This window comes from Vombatus ursinus, unplaced genomic scaffold (genome assembly GCF_900497805.2).
Source record: "Vombatus ursinus unplaced genomic scaffold, bare-nosed wombat genome assembly UNPS02003292.1, whole genome shotgun sequence".
Lineage (NCBI taxonomy): Eukaryota > Metazoa > Chordata > Mammalia > Diprotodontia > Vombatidae > Vombatus > Vombatus ursinus.
In genome coordinates this window covers 10,332,634-10,343,810 of record NW_020943070.1, presented here as the reverse complement: position 1 = coordinate 10,343,810, position 11,177 = coordinate 10,332,634, and the positions used below count along the sequence as shown (strand labels likewise).

The 11,177-nt window shown below is 48.2% G+C and overlaps 1 protein-coding gene across 1 annotated transcript in view; it reads right to left on the bottom strand.

Moving 5' to 3' along the window:
* NUAK1 (NUAK family kinase 1) overlaps nucleotides 1-10,719 on the bottom strand; it is an 82,486-nt gene extending 71,767 nt beyond the window's left edge. Inside the window, exon 1 of the mRNA XM_027873338.1 lies at nucleotides 10,396-10,719. Within this exon, the coding sequence (XP_027729139.1) occupies nucleotides 10,396-10,719 (324 nt within the window). The remainder of the gene's footprint in view (nucleotides 1-10,395) is intronic.
* Between the last annotated feature and the right edge of the window lie 458 nt (nucleotides 10,720-11,177).

Sequence of the window (11,177 nt, the reverse complement as noted above, 5' to 3'; positions counted from 1 at the left end):
ATACTGTCCTTGCTACTTCAAGCTGCTTGAGTAAGTCCCTTAACCTTTCTGAGACCTCCACAAAAGGAGACTTGTTAGACTAGATTACCTTTCAAGGATCTTGCACTTGTAAATCTATAATCCAATGATATTATATATTATAGAACATAATATGTAAACATATAATATATAACTCTATATTGCAAATATAATTTAAAATATATAATGTGAAATATATAGATATAATATATAAATATAGAAAATAGAAAGTATCAAATGTAAATTAAATATAAAAATAAAATAGCTGTTCCTTATTTATAACATCTTCAAGATTTAAAATGTGATTTACCTACCTCCCTTCATCTGATGCTCACAACAAGCCCTACAAGGACAGGTAGGGAGGACCTGAGTTCAATTCTGGCCTCAGACACTTACTAGCTGTGTGACCCTGGACAATTGCCTAAAAAAAAAAAAAAAAAAAAAAAAGACAGAGGACAAGTAGGGACATCTCCCAGAAGCTCAGACACCCACCCAGGGTCACACAGTCAGTAACTGTCAGAGGTAGGATTTGAACCTAGATGTCTCCTATTTAGGGACAGCTAGGTGGCGCTATAGTACATGGAGCACCATGCCTAGAGTCAGGAGGATTCATCTTCCTGAGTTCAAATCTGGCCTCAGACTAGCTGGGTGACCCTGGGTTAGTCACTTATTCCTGTTTGCCTCAGTTTCCTCATCTGTAAAATGAGCTGGAGAAGGAAATGGCAAACCACACCAGTATCTTTGCCAAGAAAACCCCAAATAGAATCTTGGACATAACTGAAACAACCAAACAATAATAACAAGTCTGAGATTACACATATACCACACTCCCTCTGCATGCATTCTGTAAGCAATATGAAAATGAAAGTTCTTTTTTTGCTTCAAAAAAGACTACTGAAGAGGATAACTAGAGTCTTCAACAACAACCCCCCCCCCCAACACACACATACATATCATCCCAGCTTTAACATTCACTTAGAAGTTCCTGCAGGGTTCTACATGAATTAAACATCTGGTGTCCCTGGTAAATTGCCAGGATACTTTACCAAGATGGCCAGACTCTATTCACGGGTGGTGCGTCATCTGGCCCAGCCCCCTAGCATTCAATGGGCCCAGGATCTCCTAATTCATACAATGTTCCCTGTTGTCTGAGCTGGCCCATGATAAATCTGCTGTTTCAGAGCAGATACTTAACAGATCATAGCTCCCACACGCTTCCAGACTTTCATGTGGGTAGAAGAAATGAGGGTCACCGTTTCTGCCGGAGAGGGCCTCAGAGGACAGGAAACAAATGCTACCGAACGAAGGTCTGCCGGATCTTGTCTCTCCGATGCCTGGTCATCGAATGTCAAAGCCGGAGACGAGGACAGCAGAGGGGAGGCCATGAGAGGCCTGCCTGCCTTCGGAGACTTTACCTTGTATCCAGCCATGTTTCCCATGCCTGGCTCAGTTCTTCAACCATATTTAATTCAACGCAATTCCACAAGTATTCATTAAAACACCTACTATGTGCCAGGCACTGTACTAAGTGCTGGGAATACAGACACAAAAATTTAAATTAAAAAACAAAACAAAATCTCCCTGCCCTCAAGGGGCTTCTGGTCTACCATGGCTTCTCTACCGCTAGGCCTGGAATTAAAGCTTCTCCGTGGCCACCTCTTAGAACTCCATGATTCTTGCAAAACTCAGTTGACATAATAACAGTAGTAATAATATTAATAATAACAACACAGTAAGTGTTTTAAAGGTGGGATTTGAACCCAGTTCTTCTAAGGCAGGGCTTGAATTCCTAATGAGCTACAACCTGGCTAAATGCCAATCATTCTACAACAGCTAGCATTTACTTGGCGCTTTCAGCTTTGCAAAACCCTTTACAAATCTCTTATTTGGTTCTCAAAACAACCCTGTGAGGTAGGTGCTATTATTATTCCCATTTTACAGAATGAAACTGAGACAGATCAAGGTTAAGTGACTTGCCCAGGGGCATGCAGCAGCTTGTCAGAGCTGAGCAACATTTGAATTCTGGTCTTCCCAACTCAATCCAATGTTCTATCCACTAAGCCACCTACCTGCCTTTCCAGTTTTATACCACTACCCAGGGTAGTACTTTCCCCAAAAACTTAGTTTGCATTTATGGTTTTTTGGTATATATTATGTATATAGTTATACATGTACATTTTGTCTTCCCCAGTGGAATCAACGTTCCATGACTACAGAGACTGCTTGTTTCCATCTTGTTTCTCCAGAGCCTAACAGAGTATACTGTAGGTGTTTAATAAATGCTTGCTGGTTGTGTAAGGAACACAGTAAGTGCTTAATAAATGTTTATTTCCTTCCTTCCTTCCTTGATCATTTGGAGCTGGAAGGGCCCTTAAAGGTCATCTAGTCCAACCCGCTCATTTTACACATAGAGAAATTGAGGTTAACTCTGTGCCTCAGTTTCCTCATCTGTAAAATGAGTGGGTTGGACTACAAGATATGGAGTCAAATGGAACCTCAGAGCCTCATTCAAAGGGAGTAAAACCTATGATTCAAACTCAGGTCCTCTAACTCCAAATCCAATGTTACCGACATGCCACGAGAATTCGGGAGGACCTGAATTCAAGTGTGACCTTTGATCCATTATCAACTGCATGGCCTTGGCCACGTCAGGTTGGCACGATGAAAAAATCCCTTGATTATGAACTGGAAGATCCGGGTGGCTCTGTGTGACCTTGGCCCAGGTGTCCACCCTCAACTGGGCCTCAGTTTACCTCTCTTTAAAACGAGAAGGGCTGGGGGCAGCTAGGTGGCGCAGTGGATAGAGCACCGGCCCTGGAGTCAGGAGGACCCGAGTTCAAATCCGGCCTCAAGACACATAACACTCACTAGCTGTGTGACCCTGGGCAAGTCACTCAATCTCACTGCCTAGCCAAAAAAAAAAGAGAGAGAAGGGCTGGATTAAATGACCTGGGATGTGCCTTCTAGTTCTTAATCTATGCTCCTGAATTTCTCAGCACAGCCAGGCACCTAAGATTCTCCATGACAGCCCAGGTAGAGATCTGCATTTGTGAAAGAAGCTTCCATTATGGGAGTTCCTACAAGGATGAAATCACAGAAAACTGTGAGGATACTAAGGCCCAGGAAGATGTAGTGTTCCAGGTAGGCCAGAGACAAAGGAGAACCAGGATTCAGACCCCGGTCCTCGGTGCTGGTTGTGGTTGGGCATTTGGGAAAATGCATCATCCCAGAGCCCAAGGGTTCGAATAAACAATCCTTCTACTAAAAACATATTCTAGGGGCAGCTAGGTGGCACAGAGAATAGACCATGGGCCCAGGATCTGAGTTCAAATCTGGCCTCAGACACACAAACACTTACTAGCAATGTGACCCTGGGCAAACCACTTAACCCCAATGGCCTCAGGGGAAAAATAACAAAAAACAACATATTTAACACCCCCAGGTAAAGGCAGTTCAGAAAGATAAAAGCCACAGAAAAGGAAGTTCCCAGGGATCTTAGGACCTTGCCACCAAAGTCCTAAAAACTACTTTTTTGAGGCCAAAGGAGCCACAATTGGGCCCCAGATCATGTACTCAAGGAAAAAATGAACCCAAATTTCCCTAGTCTATACCACAGCTTCTGACTCAGTAGTCTTGGCTGGTGTAACCCCCACAGGGTGGGCGTGTATGTGTGATCGGAGGTAACTGACGCCTCCCCCAGTCCACCAGTAACCTTGTCAACCACACCCTCTCACTCCTATGAGCCTCAATCTTCTCATCTGTAGAATGGGCACCATCGTTTTTTACAACTGTACAGCACACAGCAGATGCACAGTTCAAAGTATATATATATAGTTCAAAGCTCTATTGCTCTTGCAGAAATCACTTCCCTCCCCTGGCCTCAACTTCCTCGTCTGTTACTGGACATGGTCAGACCACAGGATGTCTAAGATCCCTTCCAGCAATTAAAAAAAAAAAAAACAAACTCAACATGCCAGCGGTTCTTAACCGTTAACAGAAAGGCTGTCAATACCGGTGGCAGCCAACCGTTCCCCCAGTGGCTTCCAGGGACATCCCCCACAGGCTCTTTGCCCCACAAATGCTCCAACTAACAAATTAGCCTCCCAGATTTTTATTTTTCCAACCCCAGGCTATGAATAACTTTTGGCCAGTGCTAAAAATACCCATTTTTGGTCAGAAGGCTCCCCTTGCCCAGAGAGTATCCAGGACTTCAAGCAGGCGACCACCTCCAAGATGGCGGCACTGGGGCTCCCCAGAGATAATCGGGGTTCGGTGGGGCTCCCTCACCGTGTACCTGATGCCTCCCAGGGCAGGTGATGCAAGCTCCCCCAAGCAAGAGATAGTGATGTTCAGCCCCGAATGGGAACTTGGCCCTCATTCATGATCTCATGATGGCCTGCTCCATGGAACTGACTGGTATGTGATACCCACTGAGTCCTACTCCGAGGTTACAGGAGGGCAAATCAGCATGGAGGGCAGGCGCCTGAGTTGTGTCAACTGGACAGGCCCAGCGGCAATGTCCAATGCACTTTCAAAACAAAAGTTTTGCAACACACCCAAGGAAGCCAGAAATGCCCCAGGATCCATTGTGAGACCAAAGCTTCCTTTCACTGTTTCCTGTGATCTCACCTCACTAATTGCAGTTGGGCATGTTCTTAATTATTTGATTATTTACTGAAGTCCAAGGAAGAAAACTCCAATCCCACCAACGAACAGAGAGGCAACATGAAGAGGTGGTGAGCACACTGAGGTGGGGGGTGGGATGGAGGGGTGATGGCCAGATTACCGTCCTGGCTCTGACACTTACTAGCTGAGCATGTGACATTGCTTCTCAGAGGCTCAGTCTCCTTATCTATAAAATGGGTATTGTCATAAACTGATCTTCTCCAGTTGGTTTGGTTTTTTTTTTTGCTTTTTGGTGAGGCAATCAGGGTTAAGTGACTTGCCCAGGGTCACACAGCTAGTGTCAAGTGTCTGAGGCCAGATTTGAACTCAGGTCCTCCTGACTCCAAGGCCAGAGCTCTATCCACTGCACCACCTAGTTTCCCCTCTTCTCCGGATTTCATAAGGACCTGAGGCTAAGTTAGTAAAGCCAGTCTAGAATTGAAGTGAGATAGATTAAGGGTAGTTAGGTGCCTCAGTGGATAGAGAGCCAGGCCTGCAGTCAGGAAGACCTTAGTTCAAATCCAGCCTCAGATACTTACTAGCTGTGTGACCCTGGGTAAGTCACTTCACCCTCTCTGTGCCTCAGTTTCTTCATCTGTAAAACAGGAGCAATTATAGCACCTACCTCCCAAGAGAACTTTTGTAAAGTACTTTGCAAGTTTTAAAACGCTCTACAGAATGTCAGCTATTGTTTTATTGTTGTCCCTGGTCACCCAGCTAACTGAGGCCTAAAATAGGATTTGAACCCAGGCCTCCTGAGCTCTCGAAGTCTTGTTTACCTACAAAATTCGAATAATAAGTAATTACCTCCCAGGGCTGTGTTGAGATCCAGATGAGATCATGTTTGCAAAATGCTTTGCCCGTTCTAAAGCATCACAGAAACATCAGCTGTTATTAACCTTTAAACTACTCTAGAACCTCGAGCTACCATTGATTATAGCTCAAACTGCCAGAATGAGACACAAAACAAGGTGAAAAACCCACCCAGAAAGACTCAAAATTACCTAGTAATAATAATAACAGCTAGCATTTGCAGAATGCATTAGGATTTGCAAATCCTTTGCCAAATATTATTTAATCGTCATAAAAATCTTGGGGGATAAGTGCTATTATTATCCCCATTTTATAGATAGAAAACGGAGGCAGGCAGAAATAAAGTGACTTGCCCAGGGTCACACAGCTAGTCCATGACTGAGACTGGATTTGAACTCAGGTCTTCCTGACCCCAGGCCCAGATAGCTGTTATCCACTGTGCTAAGTAGTTTGTCCTGGCTTATAATCTGGTAACTATTTTTTCTCCCTCCTTTTTTTAATTCCCCAGTGAATAAGTGGAAAGAATTATCTCTAGCACTATATATTTAAGGGCGGGAGGAGGGATCCTGTACCCTGTATCATCCTACCCTGCATAGAACCTGAGAGCTGGAAAAAAGCTTAGGGATCCCTTCCAGCCCATTTTACAGAGGAAAACACCAAGGCCCAGAGATGGAAGTGACTGGCCCAAGGTCACACAACCGGTAAATGGCAAAGCTCAGAAGAGAATTCAGATCTGTTGACACTGTTCCCACATCAGACAACAAATGTTTTTTAGGCACCAAAACATCTTTGAAGAAGATATACATAGTCCTTACTCTCAAGGACTAATCTACATGGGAATAAAGCCATTAGTAAATAACCTGTGATCTCCTCAGGGTTGGAAGTCCTTACCAAGTCTCCCTGTGGCTTTCCCCATCAAGGCAAAGAGGAACCTTCCAGATTCAGAAATGCGTTTAGCGGGCATTAAAAAGCTGCATGATTTCCACAATGATAAGGCGTCAGAGGTGAGAGGTGTAACTGAGGTCTCCCTCAGTCATCCAAGGGGACCTCCCACTTCTTTTTACTTGGGTGCTGCCCTTTGAGCATCTCACCTATTCATCCCTCCGGCAATGGTGAGACCCAAACCTGACTTCAAATCCCATCATGGCGGAAGGAGGCTAACGGACGGCATCTCCGCCCAGCTCTTCTGAAGATGTGAATCAAAAATCAGGAGACCTAATTGGGAAATCCACCAGCTCGCAGAACAGACACCCACCACCCTGGGAATTCCTCCCAATTCCACTACAAATCCATGTTTCTGGTTGGCCCCTTGGGTCGATATTTGTACTATTGATGGCTGCTTCTGGCTAATTCTGCTCTTTCACTGTATGAAGAAACAAGCCCTCCCCCAACTAAATAAGAAAACAATTGCCAAGTAAAAGGGAAGACCTGATAGAGAAATTCAGCAGCCCAAATCAGGGGGGCCCACCTTCCCCCTCCAGAGGCAGCCTGACTCTGCCACCAGGGGCAGCAGGAGAGAGGGCTGGATCTGCACTCAGGATCAATTGATTGATCCAATCCCACCTCTTCTATTAGGTAGCTGTGGGACTCTGGACAAGTCACCCCCTCTCAGAGTCTCATCATCCATGAAATGGGAATGAAGATACTTGAGCTTACACAGAAAGGAGGCTTAGGTTGAGAGACCTGGGTTCTGAGACCCAGCACAGAGGCAGACTGGCTGGACAAGTCTGGGCAAGGGAAGTCACCATTCAAGCCCCAGGCAACTCACCCTAGAACATTCCGAGTTGTAGGATAGTGGCTGCTCAGTATTGACCATGGGGGTTCCTCCATAGGGGGATTTCTCGATAGATAGATAAATTGACAAATAGATAGATGAATGAATGAATGAATAAACATACATATAAATGAATGAATGAATGAATGAAAGAATAGATGAATGAATGAATGAATATACACATAAATAAATTAATATACATATAAACAAATAAACTAATGCATAAAAGAACAGCTAATTAGGTTGCTGTTTGTCCTTTGTTCTTTTGAAAAGGACCATGATATCACAGGTGGACCAAGCTATAAGAAATCAAAAAATCATACCACCTATCCCTCATAAGGAAGACCTAAGATATAGCAACAATAACGATGTTTTTGTTGTTGGAGGGGGTCAGATTTGTGATTTTAACAGAGAATTTCCTGTGTGAAAATTCCTTCCACTCATGTAGATCCCAGAGCCTTGTCCATGGTCACACAGCCATTATGTGGCAATCGAGGGATTCAAACCCAGGTCTTTCTGGCTGTAAATCTAGAACTCTCTAGCCACTACGCCAGAGGGGCAGCATGGCTTAGTGGACAGAGTTCAGCAAAGTATCATGGGGAAGCACTGATTTGTCAGTCAGAGGATCTGGGTTCAAATCTTCCCTCAGATACTAGCTGATATGACCCTGGGCAAGTTACATTATCTCTATATGTCTCAGTTTCCCCATCTGTAAAACGGGGATAATAATAGCACCTCCATTCCACGCCCATTCAGAGGTTCAAATGACATTTAAATGCACTTAAAAGGTTTTACAAAACAATCCACTACAGAAATGCCAACCATTGCATGCCTTTCTTCACAGTAAAGCACTTTACGAATCGAAGGCGTTAAATAAATCTGAGGGATTATTATCTGCTGAACCAGAGAAGTAGCTGCACTAATCAGGAGTGTACAGGGATACCCAGCTTGGGCTGCAGAGTGACCTTGGCACTCTGGTCCCCGGCCAGCTGTGAGCAGAGAGGAGGCCAGCCCTGTTCTCAGTGCACCCCCTGGTGGCTGAAGCTCGAATACACTGTGCTTCTCTACAAAGACAAACACAAATGAAGAAAGCTTGCTGTCCATTGATGCAGACCACTTCCACTCTACCCTCCCCCACTAGAAATAATGGCCAGGAGGAGAATTACCATTAACCTTCAGCTACAGACAAAAATCCCCAGAGTGAAAAAGCTGACGGTCTTAAGCACCCGATCACTGCCACTCACCCGCCCAGGCCATTCCCCATCCCCCTCCCAAGGGCAGCTTTCCAACCCTAGCCAAATCTAGCTACCCCCACTGCCCAGTTTGCCAGCTATAACTCAGAATCTGTCCAATTTTTTTTTTCAGGCTCTCCTGCAGCTGGAGGAGGGGGAAACAGCCAGGTTTTTCCTTGTCTGAAAGGTGAGCTAAGATCATATCCACTCCAAGAAACCAATCCATGTTTTTCAAGTCTGCATTCCCTCTTGAAGCCCCAGATGGATTTTTACAGCCCTTATGCTCTCGTGTGGCACAGAACACACCCCAAAGTGCTCAGTCTGAGTGCCCAGCCACTCTGACTGAATACAACAACCGAGGGGCAGCTACTTTCCAAAAATTAAGGAAGGCTCACCAATCCACCTTAAGGGACCCCTGAGAGCAGCTAGCTCTCCCACCACTACCCAGGACTGTTGAACACAAACCTAGTGAAATAGAGGAAGAAGGCATTTGTCCAAATGTTTCAGTCCTACACCCCCCTCCAAAAAAAGACCTTTTACCTGAAATACCAGATACTTGAAGGCATTTTAGTCTTGTACTACTATCCAGATGGTTACCTCATTTTTTCCATATCACTGTGGGTGTGCAGACTCAGGAAAAAAAAAAATCAACAATCCCACTTCATTGAACGATTTATTTTTCCTGTTTTCCTGTGGTCACTGCAGAGATTAGAACCCTCTTAGCACACCCCCTTCCCCCACAACAACAACAATAACAACAACAACAAATTTAAACCTCACTAGGCACCAGGTCACTCCATAAACACGTTCCTAACTAGTTTCTGGCTCTGATTTGCAAGCCATGAAAATGCCTTTAATCTGCTTTAAAGATTCAGGGACTTTTCTGCCACATAAACATCTCCCTGCAGCTAACTGCCTGTCACTTTCCACAAAGGCCAATGAGTATGTAGGCAGAAATCAGCACTAAAACGACAGCATAAGACTGGGGGGGAGGGGGGTTGGAATCGGTAGAAACCCACCGGAGTTACCAAAGCTTTTGCCCACTCTCAAACATTAAGAAGCTATCTATGGTCAATCTGGGCCAGTTCACTCTGGGCATTGGAGCAAGAAGTGAGCCGGGTTTCAAAGGCAAGGAATCTGGAATACAGCCTCTGGCTGGTTGCAGATGCAGAAAACCTGCATTTCTCCCCACGCACCCAACCTACCCTCAAAGCAAGCAAAACTGTCAGCAGCCCCCTTGCGTGCGAGGTTCTTCCCCTCTGTCCCGGCTTAGCTGGCTGAGACCGACACTCATCTCCAGCAGCTAAACCGAGAGACAGCCACCAGCCTCTTAGGAGCAATGCAGCCCCAGGGCCCAAGTGGGTGCGTGCACATAGAGTGTATGGGTGGATGCTGGAACAGACGGTCCGCGTGTGCTCGCGTGCCTCCTGCTGCCGTCGCTTGGGGAGGTGGAGGGGAGCTAGCTGTGTCTGACCTGAAGATGTGCGTCTGGGGAAGAGGCATTAAGGCGTCCCTGCGGGTGGGTCTGCATGGGTGTGCGTGAGGGAGAATGCAAACGCACGACCCCCATCCCCAAGTGCACTCGGGTTTTCCAATTAAAAAGACCCCTTTGCAGCTGGGGTCAGTACCCGCGCCCCCTACCCACCCAAGTACGAGCAAACAAGATGTAACAAGTGTCTAGGGATGGATACTGGAGCACGTCTGTTTCAGCGGTTGGCCGGGAGCGGGCGGGGGGGTTTGGGGAGGGGGCTCCCCGAGAAGTTCCTGAGGACTGAGTCTGCCTCTCCCCCCCCCCACCCACAGAAATATACATACAAATGCACCCAGAGAGAGCCACGCCACCTCGGTCCTCAGCTCCCTCCACGCAGAGGGGTCACAGGGGGCTGCCCTTACCACTCTGCCGGAGAACCTCTCGGTGGCCCTCTTGACTTTGCCGTAGGTGCCCTTGCCCAGGGTCTCCTGCAGCTCGTAACGGTGCTTGAGGTTGTGTTTGTGATGGTGTCGTTTCACTCCATGCTGCTGCTGCGGCTGCGGCTGCGGCTGCGGCTGCTTCCTCGGCTCCGGGGCCGCCCCGGACGCCAGGCTGCCCGAGCCGGCCACCGAGCCCGCCGGGGCTGAGGTCCCCGCAGCCGCCGCAGCCCCAGACCCCGGGTCCGAGGCGCTGCAGCCCAGGGGCGGAGGGGGGCCGGCCGGCGGCGGAGGCGCAGCCCCCTCCATCTGCCAGGGCAGGAGGCGTGGGCTGGGCTGGGCTGGGCTGCAGGGTCCCGGGGACTCCCCGGCCGGTCAGTCCCGCTCTTGCCCGGCGCCCCCCCGCTCCGGCCCGCGCCCGGTCACTGACGGCTGCGGAGGCTGCTGTGGCCGCGGCCGCCGCTGCAGCTGCTGCACATCTGGCGGAGCCCGCGCGCCCCGCCCCGGCCCGGCCCGGCCCGCACCGGCCGCTCGCCCGCCCGCAGCCGAGGCTCGGCAGAGGTGGCGGCGGGGGCAGCCGAGCCGCTGGGGTTGGTGAAGGGGAGGGCGGAGGGAGGGAAGCAGGGGGAGGGCTGGCCCGCCGCCGCGCCCCCGACCCCTCCCGGGAGAGCTCGCGGGGCGGGGCGGGGCGGGGGGCGGGGCGGCTCGCTGGCCCCGGCCCCCAGGACCGGCGGGGAGGAGCGGCCGGCGCGTCTGGGGCTTCCCCC